The sequence below is a fragment of the Sardina pilchardus genome, chromosome 7 (genome assembly GCF_963854185.1).
Source record: "Sardina pilchardus chromosome 7, fSarPil1.1, whole genome shotgun sequence".
Taxonomy (NCBI): domain Eukaryota; kingdom Metazoa; phylum Chordata; class Actinopteri; order Clupeiformes; family Clupeidae; genus Sardina; species Sardina pilchardus.
Genome location: NC_085000.1, coordinates 31,760,338 through 31,779,426, shown reverse-complemented (window position 1 = coordinate 31,779,426; position 19,089 = coordinate 31,760,338). Strand labels below are relative to the sequence as shown.

Sequence of the window (19,089 nt, the reverse complement as noted above, 5' to 3'; positions counted from 1 at the left end):
TCTGTGTATGTGTATGTGTATGTGTATGTGTATGTGTATGTGTATGTGTATGTGTATGTGTGTATGTGTGTGTGTGTGTGTCTGTGTGTGCGTGTGTGTGTGTGTGTGTGTGTGTGTGTGTGTGTGTGTGTGTGTGTGTGTGTGTGTGCATTTGTCTTCTGAACATGTCTGAACATAGTACACACTAGACACTAGACCATATTCATAGGCTTATCAAAGGCAATATGAATGCATACAAACATGTATTGTGTACTTCCATCTGTCTGTGTATGTGTGTATGTGTATATGAAAGTAATGTGTGAGTGGGAATGGTAGTGTGAATGGAAAATAGATTGTGTGAATGTACTAACCCTGCGTGTAACAGTGGGGTCCCTGAGGGCTTTGCCCATGAGGTGGCCCAGCAGTGTGTTTGTGCGTAGGAAGCGCAGGCGGATGTTGGTGGCCTTGGTGAAGTCCCTCAGCACTGGGGAGTAGGAGAAGTTCATGGCTCCGGGACGCCCGTTCACCAGAGACACCACGATCTGGGACGGAACACACACGGAGAGAGAACACACACGCAGGAGTAAGAGCAGTGTTTTCCATCATCGGGAACATACAGTACAGTACGCAAAACGCTTGTCAGAACTCCCTGTTCTTTAGCTTAATTACGGAAACAGAGCCTGTCACACCAATATGATAAATTGTTAAAATGCAATTAATCAAAACCTTCAAGGACAGCAATCAGTCCTTTTCTAACAACATGTGTCAAAGGAGCTGCTTTTTATGGAGACCACACATCACAATGTCGTTGTTAGCTGGAGATGTTGAAGACCCTGGACATGAGGCGGTGGTGCAGTAATTGCATTAACAGGTTCGGTGGTGCGTTGACCTCTGACCCTACCTCTCCGTTCTCCAGCGGCACGATGCGGGAGTACTCAGAGGTGCAGACGACGTCGTTGTCGCTGTTGATGCGCTCGATGGTCCTCTGGCCGAACCGTTCGATACAGTCCCTTTTGGAGGCTGTGGAGCGCAGCAGAGAGGAAGGGGAATAGAAGTACAACGTGATTTATTTGCCAAAGTATTCCTGCTTGGTACCTCACTCCTTTCCTTAGCTTTTACACACGTATGGTCGTGAAAAGGTTTGGACTTTTATGGGCAATTACACGGTAATCGTGCACATCCACTGGGAAACATGGCATAGAACGAGCATAAACATTATGCTACTGACACACGGAGAACCCAAACGCAACCCGCTCAACAACAACAACAAAAAAGCGTAGCTACAAGCCAAAGATCTGAATGGGCTGAAAACACACAAAGTGATTTAAGTAGCCTGCTTCAGCATGGGCCAGAGAGGGCAGGAGAGCTGGTCAACCTGACTCAGCCTTAATTCCCCAAATCCAAACACCCACAGCGCTGGTCACTGACCTGACCTGGAGAAAGCCGGGTCATGTACCCAAGCACATTTTCTCACGCAGTCACACTGCTTTAACATTTACGAGCAATCACACACACAAACGCACACACACACGCACACACACACACACACACACACACACACACACACACACACACACACACACACACACACACACACACACACACATCCACACAAAAAAACACTAGATGTCATTTAAAAAAAAAAATGACAAAGTCGGAATTGAGTTTAACACAAAACTGGTGTCTTGCATCTGGTCTTTGGCTTGAACGAAAAGGCGTTCCACAGAAACTTTACAGCTTCTCTATCAGCCTCCAGAGAATCAGGATTTATCACCATGAAGTTGACACTCACTCTGACTGCTTCCTCTACCTTTTACAGCGGTGACCTTACAGAGCTTCCTACAGCCAGAGACAAACACTACTCCCAGATGACTTCTCTCTCTCTCTATCCCTATCTCTCTCTCACACACATGCGCACACACACACACACACACACACACACACACGCATGTACATAAACAATACCTCTCTGAAGACCCAAGAGTAATGGTTTCTGTCACTGTCCACCTGTCTGTCTCTTTAAATGTCTGTTTGACAGACAGACAGACAGACAGACACACACACACACACACACACACACACACACACACACACACACACACACACAGCAGCAGCAGGGCTCAAGAGGCCTGTAGAGTAGATTAGTAGATTATAGCAGTGGGCTACATCTGCCCCCTTCCGCTCCCTCCTTAGAGAGTCCAGTTCACAGCTCTCCTGTACACGCGCTAGTGTGCTCACAGCTCTGAATAGGTTAAACAGACTTTACAATTACAATCCTCCCTGCTCACACTCTCTTATCTGGCACCGTACATAAATTGGCAAATAACTTTGGCATAAACATTATTCTTCATATGAAGTGAGTGTAATTATGTTAGTGTGTGCGTGTGTGTGTGTGTGTGTGTGTGTGTGTGTGTGGTTGTGTTGGTATGTGTGTGTGTGTGTGTGGTTGTGTTGGTGTGTGTGTGTGTGTGGGGTGTGTGTGTGTGTGTGTGTGTGTGGGGGGGGGTGTGTGGTTGTGTGTGTGTGTGTGGGGGGGGGGGTGTGTGGTTGTGTGTGTGTGGGGGGGTGTGTGTGATGGTACAGGCCTAAGGCCCAAACAGGCTGCTCTGTCTCAGGTGTTGAGCTGCTGTGAGGGGTTTATCCAGCTGGGGCCTGTTCGCTGGGGCTGAGGTGGGCTGGCAAACATGCAAGGAATGTTCCAGAGACTCCCACCTGGATTGACAACTGCTGCCACCAATCAGGAGGCTGCCTCAATCCTACCCACTGCCCGCACTCGTTCTCTCCTCGGATGCTGAGCTTCCAAACCCAACATCCATCAACGGCATGCTATCAAACCAACACTCACACAGACACACACACAGACACAGACGCACACACACACACACACACACAAACACACGCAGCGTGTGCATATGAAAATGAGAACAGGGTCCAATTTAACAGGACAAGCTATCCTTCCATCTTTTATCCTTCTTTTTCAAACGTTTTTGATTTTCAGAGCAGTCAGCATGGCGCTGCCTGGAATCACACGGGATGTGAGCCCACACCACAATGATGGTGTATAATCTTTCAGCGCGGTGCGAGCCCGCGGTGTCTGATCCTTCAGCGCGCTGATAATGCCAGCTCTGGGTGCCAACCGGCTTATCACCCTTTACTGTTGTGGTTGTTTTTCAACACACTCAAAACCAGACACCATTTATCCTCTTTACCGGTAATGGCCTTCACTATGTGAGTATATGTGTGTGTGTGTGTGTGTGTGTGTGTGTGTGTGTGTGTGTGTGTGTGTGTGTGTGTGTGTGTGTGTGTGTGTGTGTGTGTGTGTGTGTGTGTGTGTGTGTGTGTGTATGTGTGTGTGTGTGTGTGTGTGTGTGTGTGTGTGGGTGGGGGGGTTGCCTAGCCTCTTTCTGTGTTCTACAGTTTCTTTATTTGGCATCACATTCCTTCCCTCTCACCTCCTTTTCTTTCCCTGAGAACACTATGCTTGTTGACGGGCCATTTTGTGCCGTCTCAAAGGCAGACACTCTATACGAGCGTGTACTAGTTCCCCTTTGACTAGGATACGTCCCTGAATGAGAACGCGTCTCTTGTGTACTTTTTTGGGGTCAAAAGTGGAAATTCCTCTATGAGTACATGTTGACCTGCACGCCAAGGTGAACGTTTTGTCCGTAGAAGGCATTTCAGGATGCAGTCTTTCTTCACTAACGAATGTAAAATGTCAAAACAAAGTCTCCTGCAAGACATGCATCAAGCGACTTTAAAAAACTGACAGCATTTCTATCATCCTTATACAGTATATACAGTACACCCTCATATGCCCTTGAAGACAATTGTTACGGGTGTCAAAACAGCACGTCCATGGCACGGTTTCCGGGGGAACTACTATGGGTTGCCTTTGTGTGCTGCTCATATTCCTCCTTCGCACTTCATTTGCATTGTGAGACGAAGACAGCATTGCATCATGGAAACAGTCAGACAGAGAGAGAAAGACTGCGTAGCCAGAGGGGCTCTACTCACAGGCGAAGAACTGCCATGGCTGGTAGGTTTTGCCAAAGTCGACGGATCTCTCAAGTACCCACAGGTCCGGGCGAGGGGAGTTGGCGAACTTGATGAGTACGTAGGCCACATGAAAGAGCTGTTGATCAGATAAAACAAAGCAAAACGCGAATTAATATGCATCATATACATACAGTACTTGATGAAACTACACCTGCAGTATATCAAATCACAACCACAATGTAATTTAAGTAGATCTGAAATGTTGACACCACACTGATATATATGCTTAATTAAATTATAATTGCATGACCACGAAAAAAAAATAAAAAAAATACCACATTGTCAGTTGAGTTCCTTTAAACTGATAAGATTTAGAATGAACATAAACAAAGAACATTACAAAAAAAACAAATGGAAGAGGAGAACATTGAAATCAATGCGTTTTAATTATAGTCCTATGTCTGATGATGTCATTAGTAGGTCAGAACCAGGGGAGGGAAGGGCCTTTTCCCTTTCATGGTATTCCAAAGAGAGTACGCTATCTTGACACGGACAAATAAAATGAATCAAGGGAATTCGCCCCAAGGACTGCATTAACTCAGAGAGCAATGACGGCACACAAGTGAGCATGGACCAGAAAGGACTGAGCAAGAAAAATCCTGTGAGACGTCAAAGTCAGAGCCAGTGCTCACAGACTCTCTCATTCTGATGTCCAGCGGTGAATTGCCGCGGGCCTCGTCAATAACAGATGTTCTCCCATGGAGTCTTAATCAAAGCGCAAATCTAAACAAGTGCCTGGATCGGGTTTCAAGGTTTTCCACTCAACGTTTGTTGCTATCAGCCTATCATCAGACAGCCCTGTTCACACCGGGCCAGGACTGACAGAGAAAATGGCAGAAAGAGAAATTGAAGCACAAGGGAGACCTGCAGGCATTCTCCCTTGGGTTACAAAACAATGTGGAGACACCACATCACCACATCATTGCCAAAGTGAGTTATGGACTAATGAAATTCAATTTCACAAAATACAATATCCACCAGTGTGAGCGGATGTGGTGCAGTTCCCTTGAGCGTTTCTTTGTGAGCAAAGCCTCTCAAAGAGTACAGTGCAGTTTCATCACAATTATCAAGCATGGGTTACTCAATTAGGCTCATATGGATAGATGGGAAGTGTCTTTTACACTATGGTTATGATACAGTTGTGCCTAGTAGCCATTTTCTTCTCATTCTTCTTTCTCTCAGGACATTTGTACTAAAAAGTCTTCTGGGCCATGTGAACCAATGAGAATCCCATTGACTCGCACATAATGTGTACAAGACAAGGAATTCTTCAGCACCACAAAACAAACAAAACTTTTGTCTACATTCCCACATTTTGGTCTCAGATAATGTCTCATGTGGATCTAGTGCTCCACAGGAATCAAGACCAGGACAAAGGCAAAAACACTACAATTACATTTCCAGTGAGGCATTTCAGATATTCCACAACCCAAAGCCTTCTTGAATGCCATCACCTACCAAACATGACCCTAGGCCTCTTACTGAGAAACAGAGAGAGCCACCCACTTCCTCTCCAGGCCAATTCTTTCAGTGGTAGTGACAGCACTGCATTCCCGAAACCCCGAGCGCTAATCATCCTCCACCGCCCCCCGTTTCTCTAAATCCCGGCAGGTCCTACACCTTCCCAGCTCTGACCACCACCACACGGGAATGCTGCTGGGAGGAATGTTGAGGGGTCTATTCGTCAGTCTTAGTCACCATACAGTTCGGGCCAAACAAAGCCACATCTGTGGAGGATTTTTGAGGGGAACAAGACAAGCTAAAGGTGGATGGGGGATGGTTGTGGGGATAGTATGCTGCCGGAGACCTTTGAACAACGGAGCTGTCATTCTTCCTCTATCATCGAGACGCCCAGAAACGAGAGGGTTGCGACTTTCACCCCTCTCCTCCCTGAGAGTCCCGTGGGTCGTGCATGTGGGTTCACGAGTGTGAGCGAGTGAGTAGGTTCTCAGATACACACACAGGGGCCTGTGAGTCCACTCCCTACACAGCAGGATTACGATGGCGCAGGAGATAAAGGAGCTGGCAACTCCGAATGCATACTGTATGTCGAACCGAAGTCAATGTCCTTGAGGTCTATTGCAGAGAAAAGAGAGGCCTCTTTCTCTTTCCTTCTTTCCCTCTCTCTCTCTCTCTCTCTCTCTCTCTCTCTCTGTTTCCCTCAATGCATTTCTGAATAATCCCACACACCCACCCAACCCTTTCTGGCACAGCAGATTGCCTCCAAAATGCCACACGGGAGGTGCTGCCAAAAGGGTGTATAACAAGTGGCTTGCTGGCACACTCAAAAGACATCCCACCACCACAGACAGTCCTGAATCTGTCCAGCCCGTCCTGTCCGAATACAAGAGGACAGAAACAGTTTCAGGGAGCTCTGTGAACCCCGCCTCCCATCCCTCCCATCCCACAGGGATGAGTGCAGCAGAGAAGTCCACTGTTCAGCCCCAGCTCCAGTGTCTGTGGCTTACTGGGCCCGGCAGGTCAAGCTCACAAGAGAGAAAGGCTGAGGCCTGTCCGTCAGGGGCCTGGTTGCTGTGGTTACAGCCCAGAGAGGGGCCAGGCACATGTGTGATTGGAGGAGGGCCAGGGGACTGAGTCACGTCTCACACAGGAACACAAAACATCTCAGTGAGGCCGGAGTCAGAGTGCAGGCCAATGACGCTGTGCTGAGGTTTGGACAACCACTGGGGTGGGGGTGCAGTGCAGGAAGGGGGCAGGGATGGATGGCGAGGAGCAGAGGATGCTGTCACTTAGTTACAGGGAGTAAGCTGAGACATTTCCCCCACTGATTTGTTTTTCAACTCTCATTTACTCTCATCAATTTGTTTCAACTCTCATTTACTCTCATCTATGGCTATGGTTATGGTTGTGGTATTTAGCAGATGTTTTTATCCAAAGCGACATATAAATAACAACAATACAATAGCTACATTTAACAGTAAACTATTTAAATGTTGGTTATACTACGTTAACGGGAATAGAATAAAATAGAATCTAAAATGTACAATCCATAGTATAAGCAAGGAGTGAACATTGCTGTTCCAATCAAAAGGACCCAAAAGACATGGGTGCTAATTTGTTAACATTAGTGTCATGTAACTATTTTGCACACCAGAGCAGGAGGCGTGTGTGTGTGTGTGTGTGTGTGTGTGTGTGTGGGGGGGGGGGGGGGGGGGGGGGGGGTACATAATTTCTTTTCAAGCGATCTCTCACACCTGCCAGTCCGATTGCAGTTTTAGTCCTGCTGAGGACCGGACAGGATCTATGGGAAATGGTGAAAACATGAGGGGTGGGGCTGGGAGATGTCATGCCTGTTAAATGTCCCCAATGCATTTCAGTCCAAAACTGAGTGTGAGGCTACCTCAGTCTTAGAGATAAGCCCTTCCACATAGGGGTCAAAATAACTTGGCTTTACTCGTTGTTTTTAACCACAAGCCCGTGGGGGGTGAGCGAGCTCTTTCAGTCTAAAATTTCGTGGTTGGTCAGGTCATTTCCTGCACAATCTGGAGCCTTTGAAATGCAGTTTTAATTAAGACCCACAATGGGATTAATGGTCTGGAATGTCCACATACTGTGTAATATTATACAGCGAATAAAAATGATTAGTATTCCTATGGTCAGTTGAACAAATAGTCCCATACTGTTTTCATTAAGTGAGCGTGTATCCCGATTCCTTACCTCTATTCTCTTCTTTAAAATATACCGTCTTTGGTTTCTGCTCAGTAAACAGTGTCCAGTTAAACCTATGGGCAGTATCCCGCCAGTGGGCTTAATGATTGAACACATTCCTTAGTTGGTTCTGCATTCCTGCTCCCTCAGGTAAGCATATAGATAAGCTGAGGGAAGCATGGCCTTCAGACACATTTACAGAGGGGTGAGTGATGGGACACCGGAGAGGTTGCCCCCCCCCCCCCCCCCCCCCCCCCAACCCCAACCCCTACCTGTTCCTACAGGCTGAGATAACCCCAGGGACCAAGAGACCAAGGTTGTGTCCAAAAGTAAAGGAAGGCTCCTAGGTAGCGCTGTTCTTACTTGTCAGAGTCCTAGTCAGTCTATCTCAACCAACACATTTCTAGGCTTTTGGACATGCCCCAAGACAAAAAGAGGAACTGTCCTCTTTAAAATGGTCAGCAGATCATTTTTGTTTTTGCACTGCACATCTTCACATGGAGATTTGAACGATGGGCAAAGTGCAAAGTCTTAAGTCTGACTAAGCTAAATTAATAATGCACTTTGCGCACTTTCAAAATGATGGTGCAAAGCCTAGAAGTTGATCGATGAGTTCACTAGAAAATAATAGAAGTTTGCCTGCAGCAAATCTCCAGCAAAGTTCTGGCAACAATGAGAAATGTGTTCACCAGTAGTGATTTGCCACCACTTAGCAAATAATGGCAAACTTCCAGTGATCTTCTGGTGACAACCCTAATTTGCATGTAACATTGCTGCAAATTTGTTGCAACATTGCCAAAAGTTGACCACAACTGTTTGCCAGAAACCTAATTTGCATGTGAAAATATGACCCTGTCGCAAATGTTGTGGCAACTGTTCGCCAGAGGCCTGATATTTCAGTGAGGATACAGTTCTTCACTTCTCACCTACACCCTTATACTCTACATCACCCTGCTCCCAACGTTTCAGAAGACAGCACTGATGGAGGGGGGAGATAAAAACGTGTCCCGACACCGTCCTATCTGACAGATGTTGAGTGTGAGGAAGAGCGAGGTGGAGGTCCGTCCTCACCCTCCCCTTAACCCCCGACTCCGACCCCCGCTGCTCCCGAGCTTCCTGTGCTCTGGCATTCCTGATGGACGGCAGGGCTAATCCCGAGGCGTCAGCGTCAGGCCCCGAGAGGGATCTGTGGGAACGTTACGGGAGCCATCCTCAGCAGACGCTCTCTCCCGACACGGACTCGCACGCCCTGCTGCAGAATAATGGGGAGCTTGTGAAGACAGGAGGAAGGGGAAGGGGAAGGGGAGAGATGGAGGAAACGAGAGCCGCCGTCCCAGCTGCGTCCGTCAGTTCCGACTGCGCCGGCCGTCTCCAGCGATACACTGTAAATCTGTCCATCTGTCTGTATGTCTGTCTGTCTGTCTGTCTGCAAGAGAGCCACCTGCCTGTGTGACACTGACACAGACCTGCGCCGCCGGCAGTTCGACTGATATCGGGGGTCACACAGACAGCTGTTGCCCCCTCCCACACCCCCCGCAGAGAGAGAGAGAGAGAGAGAGAGAGAGAGAGAGAGAGAGAGAGAGAGAGAGAGAGAGAGAGAGTGAGTGAGTGAGTATGACTATAGGGTCAGCCAGTGACTCTCCCTGCCGGACTCGGTTTAGGGTTTTGGGAAGTCATGCCTGAAGAGCCGCAGGAGCTCGGGTCATTCCAGGGATTCCAAGGAACGTGAGGCTCAGCATGAAACCCTTCTCCAGCAAAGCGCTGTAACGTGATACCGCCACATGAATATTATGATGTGACTAATCTGGATTATTATATGGGCTCCCAGCGCCAAGAGATGACAGCGCTGTCTACTTCCTGGAGATTTATGCTAGACAAGCTTCAGGGAAGCAGCTGGATTTTGTGAAGCAACTTCATTTTAATCTTAATCTCTATCTTATCTAACTTATTTTAAGTTTTACTGATATAAATAATAATGAAAGCAATCACGCATAAGGCAAACAATCACAAAGTTTCACAGAAATAATGTGACTTTAAATGAATTCAGTTACAAAGACCTTCCTCACCTGTGTTCTGACACACCCTTGTTTGTTTGTAAGATCATTCACATGGTATCAAGTTAGCAAAACACTTTTGCCTATTAATTACATTAGCACTAGTTCATGCACAACAGTATACGTCCTGCTGCATTGTGTTTCAATCAGAGCCCAACGTCCTTCTTGTAATGTACAAGTAGCCTCCAGAGCACTAGAAGTAAGACCCTTGAAAAGGCAAAGGCAAGTTGGGTCTTGAGAAGGGGAATGTGGGGAGGCTGTGAAGAGGATCAAGAGACTGTTGTTTTAAGACTTCAGGGAAGATGCTGAAAACTTGCATACCAGCTCCAGGTTAGACTCGGGAACTGATGAAGGAAGATAGAGAGAGAGAGACATAAAAAAAGAAAGAAAACAAACATGCGGGGACAATTAGGGCGGAGATACTGGAGGAGAAGGTTATGGCTGGCATGGCGGGCGAGATGAGGGTCTGTGGGTTCTCGGTCTGGTTGTGGCAGCGTTAGTCACAGACGAGCAGCGGCTACTGTAGATGAGCGTCTACGTGAGTGAGTGCCAACACCAGCGCGTGGCATTCTCTAATCCGCGACCGTGACAAAAACAAATGCCAGATCGAAGGGGGGTTGGGCACACAACACTCTGCATAACTTCACGCCAGGCGATGCATTTTCATTAAACACAAACGATAGAGACAGCTTATCCCTCTGCGGTATGTTTTCAATTGTGTTGCATCATATCTGCACACAAAAAAAGGAGTTCAATGGAACTCGTCCTTCTTACATACCAGAGCTTACTTTTCACAGCTAGTGGTGTTAAATGAGATTTGAAATTCAAAGGTAGTATGGACAGTTTGATGAATGTAGTGTATGCGTTATGACTTTATGCATTCAACCGTCAACAAGCTTTTTTGTTTACAAGCGTAGCCAGCCGGTTTTCACAACATAACCTTGTCACCTCCATTTTAGTGAGGAAAAAAAAACAAAACATTTATTTTACTGTCTCTGAAATCCGTTGGACCCGGAAAGAGAATGATCAGCTCATTGTTGCATCATGACTTGACAACCAGATTGCATCCGCTCTTGGGAATGCGATGGAAAAAGAGACACATCAGTCTTCAGGTGTGCTGGGAAGAGGGTGTAGGTCGCGCTGACATCCAAAATTGCACTGCATTTCCTGAGACGCAGTAATCTCAGGAGCTCTTGTGGTGGGGGGTGCTGGTAGGTGGAGGCAGCAGTTGAGGTATGCATGGAGCGGAGGATAGGAGAGGGGAGTGCCGGCTCCTCCAGGCCCTGGGCCTCTTCTTTCCAATCCTCCCCCCTCCACCGTGGCGTCAGTTCACACCTGCTCTGCTACCCGCCCCCCTTCCTCTCCCTCCTCTCCCCCCTCCTCTCCCTCCCCTCCATCCCCTCCCTCACTCCCATCCACTTGGGTGACTCCAGCCGTCCCACTGTCACAAGGCACTGGGTAATTACAGGTCGCAGTTAAAAAGAGTGGCCCTCCACAAACAGATGCCTGCATGCGTGTAGGGCAATGGGATTTGAGAGTGGGGATTTGCAAATTCCAGGCGGAATTACAGCGGCGTTTAAAAAAAAAAATTAAAAAAAACACCATCACCTGGGAAACTCGAAGGGGCTGCTTAACCTTATGCTCCTGCTCCTGCCTAAATACACCCGTCAACCAATGAGCTTGCTCCCACTCACACCAATGCAGCCGCAGAGCCCTCACCCACCATCAGTGCACCTCCACACTTTTGTCAGTGATTACAAGAATGCAAACATCACAACACGGACAGCGTGTGATTATTGTGGTTGGAGAGACACTATCACTGGAGGAAACGAAAACTGTTGCACGTATCGCTTCATATCGGAGAGGAACATTGCATCCTACACAGGAACAACTTCTCTGATTCTCTGGGAAAAAATCCTGTGGGTGTATTCTTTTGCATTCCAGATGTTGTCCAGACTCTGCTAATTAGACATCCTTGCTGCTGGCATGTCTTATCCAGTGGCTCTCCCATCTGTTCCCTAAAGGGTAAACTACAGGGGAACGGGGGATGAAAGAGGAGAGGAGGACGGGAGGCATGAGGGCAGAAAAAAAAGAAGAGAGGAGATAGAAGGATTTCTGACGCGAACCACAAGGTGAGAGGGTGAAAGAGAGCAGCCGGGAGAGAGAGAGAAGAGAGGGATGAGGGCGGAAGTAAAGAAAAGCAGCTGTGAGATGAGGAGGAGCTGCCAACGAAACAGAGCGAAACAGATAAAGGAAGTAAAGAAAAATAATGGATCAAAAGGAGCGAATGAGAAAGAACAAGACAGTTTTTTTTCAGGCCTCCTGCAAAGGCCTTGAGCTTTCCTAAGCCAGGCTGAGCCAGACCACAAGGAGACGGTATCAGCTGCTGCTGCAGACAGAGGGGAATCTTAGCGTGGTCACTAATCACTGCTGGCAGTGGACCCAGGGGCTTTCCTACAGGCTGCAGCCACCACGCTGCTTATCGCTCTGGCATTGCTGCTCGTACATCAGGGCTGAATCATTCACATCACTTGGCAAGTGCGCCTACTGCCGACACACATGAACACGCGCGCACACCACACGCACACAAGGCGAACACACACACACACATACATACACACACACAAACTTGAGGCAATACACTAAAAGTAAAGGCCAACAGATAACAAAGGTCTCACTTGTTGTTGTCATGGAGTAGTATTATTGAACACGACATGACAGGAAAAGTATATGATACGCGTGTCAGAGAGAGAGAGACAAAAAATAAGAACAAAATATAAGAAACCAGCCAGATCTCCCATCTGATGAGCAGCAGAGCCAAATCCCATCTGACAAGCAGTAGAGCTTGAGGCGATAAAGATCCCCTCATATCTGTGTCTCTCTCCCCAAGCAAGCGCTGCCCATGCACACACACACACACACACACACACACACACACACACACACACACACACACACACACACACACACACACACACACACACACACACACACACACACACACACACACACACACACACACACACACACACACACCCGAGCTGTCAGGGAGTGGCCTGGGCGTTGTTATGGCACAGCCTCTCCTGCGGTCGCCCAGCCCAGCACAGCACACTCCACTGTAACACAACGCTGATGCCTTTACGGGCCAGCAGCAGCAGCAGCAGCACGTCCTCCTCACAGCGGCCGCCCCGCCATCCCACACCTGGCACGGGCAGGCACCACGCCGGCTCCTCCGCCATCCCACACCTGGCACGGGCAGGCACCACGCCGGCTCCTCCGAGCGCTGAGCGCGTGTGAGCTATTGCATGGCTGACTGAGAGTGAGTCCAAATGGCAGGGAACTATGCGCTCTTCAGACAACACCTTTACAGTAACAAAAACACCACACAAGTGCAGAGGTAACAAAAACAACAAACACAAAGTTCCAAGGTACTGTCGATACTTGAGAAAATATTTTTAAAAATTGGACTGCGACCTTCTTTGGTTCTGGTGTATTACACCCATAGTCAAGTCAAGTCAAGTTTATTTCTACAGCATATTTCATACACATTTTCATTTAATCCCTCTGCGATATGTTTTAAATTGTTTTGTTTTGCATTATATCTGCACACAATACAGAGTTCCGTGGAACTCTTCACTACTGTTAACACACATACCCAAGCTTACTTGTCACAGCTAGTGGTGTTAAATGAGATTTGAAATTCAATGGTGACTGACAGTTTGATGAATGTGGTGTATTTGTTATGACTTTATGCATTCAAACAGCATGAATGGCATGAGATTTCATGGAGCAGGCCGAGGTCAGGTCACCAGTCCTGGCCAGAACACTCATTCATAGTTCCACCATCCGGTTGTTAAGTCAGACGTCACAGGCCCAACAGCTTTATCGTTTACTACTAAAACTTAACTAAAAACGTTTAGACTAGCGCAGCCAGACGGTTTTCGCAACTAGTTAACCTTGTCACCATCACCTCAGTTTTAATGAGGGTAAAACAAAATCAGAAAAAAAACCCCATTTATTTTACTGTCTCAGGAGAAAAACGAGCCCTGCTCTGAAATCCGTTGGACCCGGAAAGAGAATGATCAGCCCATTTTTGCATCATGACTGAGAAAGCAGAGAGAGAGAGTATTCCCATAATGCCAAGTTGACTTTTGCAAATGCTATTGTCACTAATGGCTGTGGCGAAGTTGAAAAAAACTAAGGAGAAATAAGGAAAGTGTGGCTCGTCAAAAAAAGGTTCTAAAACAGAGCTGAAACCTTTGATCTTAAGATCTTTTGTGGGTGCTACCGAAACCGCCGCTATTGTAACTGTTGTGAAAAGGAAACCATGTAACAACATACACACGCCAGGGCATCCAGCCACAGTGATTTAGTGCAGACCTCCACACTGCAATCTGTAAGCCATTAGTGTGTGGAGGCAAGCCACTCACTCATGAACATGTGTGCAGGTTGTCCGTGGTGGTCCATTGCGTAAATGCAGTGCATCTCAAACCTCAGTCCCATGGGGACTGAACAATTGATGAGTAGGCTACTTTACTGAGGTTAATTCAACCAGTGCCTGATTATGAGAGAGAGAGAGGGTGTGATTGTGTGTGTGTGTGTGAGTGTGAGAGAGAGAGAGAGAGAGAGTGTGTGTGTGTGTGTGTGTGTGTGTGTGTGTGTGTGTGTGTGTGTGTGTGTGTGTGTGTGTGTGTGTGTGTGTGTGTGCGTGTGAGAGAGAGAGAGGGAGAGAGGGGAAAGACAGAGAGAGTGAATGTGAGCGTGTTCACTGAATTAACAACTCACTCATGCCATGCATGTACAAAATAGGCCATGATTAACCTCTGGTTGCTCAGCAACTGGACCACAGGGTTCAAAGGCTGGAGTTCCATAAGAGCCCATCTACAACCTGACAACCATAAACAATGTGACAAAACCCCACACCCCTCCAAACCCCTCCAAACAGCCTCCCCTCAAGTTTATAGTTCATGCCAAACACTCGGCTTGAGCACCCCTGCTCCTTGGGCAAATGAAACATTCCGGTTACCCATGGCGACAGCGCTACAAGCTTTTGACCTGCACCATGGGTGTCATGGAGGCTGCGTCTGGCCTCGGGGCCTGTGAGGAGGTTCCTTTATGACCGCAGGAACGGCATGCTGGATTTATGTGACCTGCTCCTCTCTCTGATCCCCTTTTCTCAGCGCGCTTCCTCGACTCATCTGTTTATCTTAGGATGGATTGATGGCTCTCTGCTTGTCACTGGGTCACTTTTCTCAGCCTAGGCTTGTTTAAAGCACTGTACATACAAATCTTCCTACAGGACACATTCTCAAGGCATGTTTAGGGGATTCTCAGAATGTGTAATGTATTTTAAGCAATAGGTTTTTTTCTGTATAATACTTTCGCTAGTAAGCTAGTTCTATTTTTATTTCGCACTCTGTAAATATACTCTCTGACAAATGAAGTCTAAAATTAAGTCTAAAACACAGTCTGCTTGTAATATTTCGCACAGACTCCTAGACGAGACCCCGGGTGATTGATTTATCAGAGCTATTTTTCAGGAATGCTAATGGCTCACTGGAGATGTACTGATTAACTAAAGCAAATCCCTTCTTTGTAGAAGCCATAAAGCCCACTGGAGCTGAGGATGAGATGTTGATAAAAGGGCATGAAGGTGCTTCCAGGGGCAATAGCCTAGTGTTCTCCTCACCCTCCCAGACTCACTGGGGCATGCTGGGGCAAGTGAGGGGACTCGGCCTGTTGCCCCAAGGGCCCCAGAGCCTGAGAGAGGGGAACTGATTGCCACCACCACCCACAGGGCGAAGGAGTGGTGGTAATACTCTACAACCCCCCCCCCCCAGCCCCCCCGCCCTCCCAGAGCCACCCCCCTTCAAGTGAAGAGCCCCACTTGAGCTCACAGCCCCCCCTCTAAGAAATGCCAAATATGCCATTGAAAGGATGAGGCAGACGAAGCAAGGCTCAAACAACAGCTAGTGTTGACCCGGCAAAAACAAACATTTACCCTCACATTAACGAGGGCAGCCGTCTATTCCCTTTCTTTCCCTTGTTCCGCTCTTTTCTCCTCCGTGTCCACACAACCATGAGCCCTTGGGCCTTGCAGACAGGAACAACTCATTTGGAATTTAGGGTGAAATAATAAGGACAGTCACCACTTGGCGACTGACGGAAACAACATGCTGAAAAGGGACATTCAAGATTTCCGAAATCCCACTAGCCAGTAACATTTGGTCATTTTACTGGGCAGTAAGCTGGTCAGTCTGGTGGGAGGACATGCTGGATGGGACCATTGACATCTATTTTCAGATAATGTCCTTCCTGAGCAGAAAGAAACCTTTGTAAAAGGACAGAACACATTAGCATGAGACTATTTCTGTCACGATTTGTGGTATATTGTGGCAGAGATAAAATCACGTGTACTGATGACGCATGTGAAAGAGGGAATGTCTTGGAGAAAAGCAGCCAAAAAACATCACATCATTATAATGGCACCATTATAATAATTACTGGAATGGGCTTCTAATTATAATTATCATTTGAGCACTGATATAGAAAGCTCAACAGTGCCATACGCTTTCCCCCCCCCAAAAAATGAAAAATAGAGGACCTCAACAGCCGGTGCCTGTTATCCATCAGCTGCTGGAGCTTGACAAAAACACAAGGTCAAACGCTCTCTGTCGTCTCTAAACATCCACCACCAGATCATCGCCCTCTGTCAGTCAGTGCCACCGGGAAAATAACTCAAAACCAACGCGGAACGACAGCTACACAGCCCATTTCACAAGACCCAAACACCCATACCCCTAGATCCTCCCCTATAGTCAGTCCCCTCTCCCACACACACACACACACACACACACACACACACACACACACACACACACACACACACACACACACACACACACACACACACACACACACACACACACACACACACACACACACACACACACACACACACACACACACACACACTCTGTCTTTACATGCCCCGTTTGAGAGTGCCGTTTCTTTCGACGACACCTTCTCGCCTCGGCCTGTGGGTTTGTGACAATAATCTCCAGAGCTGACGCCTCAGGCAGAATGTTATCAGGCCCAAAATGGACAGATAAGGAGGGCCACCGCCAGCCCTGTTTGCCCATGTCGCTGAGAACCAGCAGGGCCTCTCTTTGTTTTAGCCTTTATCACACAAGGGCTTTAAGGGCATCAGACATAGACACACGTGTGCGAAAGGACACACACACACACACACACACACACACACACACACCCTATCTCACATACACACATACTTGCACAACCAGCAGAGAGTAAAGAAGAAAAGTAAACTTCCATTTCTATGGGCTGGAGGTGGTGGTGGGGTGGTGGGGGTGCCTGAGGTGTTGCTACTGCCCCTCACCCTTAGAGAGGGAGAATGTGACAGGCATTTGGGAAGGCTGTGGAGCGTGCCTCAACCTGTGCTGGGGTGTAGTTTCAGCACTGACGCCAACATTTCCTTCTAGAACCCCTTCCCCTACAATCAGATTGAGGAGGGGGGGGGGACTGGAACCTGTTCACATTCTAATTCCAAAATGTTTTTAGAATGAGAGGAGAATCTCATTGTTCACAATCACACCTTATCACTCCAATCAACAGACACAGTGTAAATGCCTTCCTACTGCCAACAAGCCTGCTAGCATACTGTAGGGACAGACAAATTCAAAATGAAATTCAGCTCAACTGCCAAGTTCCCTGTGTGAGGATGGACCTCGCCATCTACGATTCTGTAATTTTCCACTGGTTTCCAGCGAGGTCAGCTGGTTGTGATGTCCAACTCCTCTCCTTTTATGCGGCTTAATTGCAAACGAACCCTCCCCTCTGCTCTCCGCTCCCACACATAACCACTTATACTAGCGACTCCTCTTCCCTTGAGCTTCCCACAGTTCAAACAGTTTTACTGTTTTCCTCGAGAGGCCAAGGCATCCTTTATCTCTACTCTGCTTTTAAAAAAAATGCTATTGATGTATTGGCCCAATATTTGCATGAGGAGTGGAGGAAACTCCAGTTGACCCCAACAGTGGCGACAGCAACAGCAGCTGCATCCATGGCAGATAGTGGAGGACTAGTACCAGTAGAGTTGGGCCTGACATGTTCAGCCGATCTACACCAGACCAGGGCCAAGAGTCAGACAAGAGACAGCTATTATCTGGCATGACAATGAGGATGATAAAGAGTGCTTTTACGTGATGTCCAGCACTTAGGAACACTGCCATGAGCTTGCAAGTTATTCAGGAAACTACAGATGATAAAAATAGAATTGGCGTAGTGTTCTGGTGATTTTCATCAGCAATAGTTTGCATCCCCCCCCCCTGGTCTACTCCCTCAGCTACTATCTGGCATGGCTATAAGGATGATAAAGAGTTTCCTGTTCAAAACTGAGAAGCATACGAGTGAAGAGGAAAAGACTGGAGAAAAGGGAGCTCAAGTGTTAGGGTCAGAGAGTGCACACCTGTAAAGTGAAGTCTTGAGTGACATTTTATGCTGAATTGAGCCCTAACCCTACAGGTGGACCCGTGGGCTACACTTGGCGCGCAACTGAAGCATTCCATTTGCAGAGCGTGGACAGAGTTTTTAGAACACTGGTCTAGCTTTTCCAAATTGTCCCTATTTAGAATTATAAGGTCTTATCTACGCTCTGAGTAGTTCTGAGATATTGAGCTTCACAGTTTTAGAATTCCATAGAATTATACTAATAAGCGGAACAAAACCTTATTACTGTAAGGTGTCACACAATGAGAATATGTCCGTAACTCAATTTTGACAAAAATGTCAGATAGAACTTTATAATTCTGAGGGGACGAAATGTACACTCCGCTATCGTCTAGTGTAGCCAGTTCCATTGATTATAGAGGAAGGTCATTGTTGCAGCAGACGCTGCACGAACAGATCGTTTCAGTTACAAGTCTGGTGTAGCCTGCCTGTGATTCTTTATGACAATTTAACAACGAGCTACAAAAAATATGTTGTGCGTGTAAACAATCAATGTTAATGCTAAGGTATTTCCATATAATTGTTTGGCTGTTTGCTTTTGGATGTAACACAATAGGCCTTGCAAGACATTCTGGAGAGCTGTAGACAAACCGCAAAATAATAGGCCCCAGACAAAGCCATGGCCTCAGTAATGGTGAAAACCAACGGCTTGGCATTTAAATAGTCTATAATGAACACCATTGGCAGAGAACACAAAAGAAAGCTTGTAGAGTTTACACTTACTGAGCTCAACTGCAAGCAGGATGCCTACTGCTTTCACACCTCACTCATTTCAGACAGCTGGCCAGGCTCCTGAGAGGAG

General features: G+C 47.3%; 1 protein-coding gene across 4 annotated transcripts in view; it reads right to left on the bottom strand.

Moving 5' to 3' along the window:
- The window catches only part of lama5 (laminin, alpha 5), an 82,208-nt gene that overhangs the window by 53,218 nt on the left and 9,901 nt on the right, over nucleotides 1-19,089 (bottom strand). For all 4 annotated transcript variants that reach the window (XM_062541820.1, XM_062541818.1, XM_062541821.1 and 1 more), the window contains exons 3-5: nucleotides 3,994-4,111; nucleotides 881-999; nucleotides 351-521 (exon numbers count right to left, since the gene is read on the bottom strand). In XM_062541820.1, coding sequence (XP_062397804.1) covers nucleotides 351-521; nucleotides 881-999; nucleotides 3,994-4,111 — 408 coding nt within the window. The remainder of the gene's footprint in view (nucleotides 1-350; nucleotides 522-880; nucleotides 1,000-3,993; nucleotides 4,112-19,089) is intronic.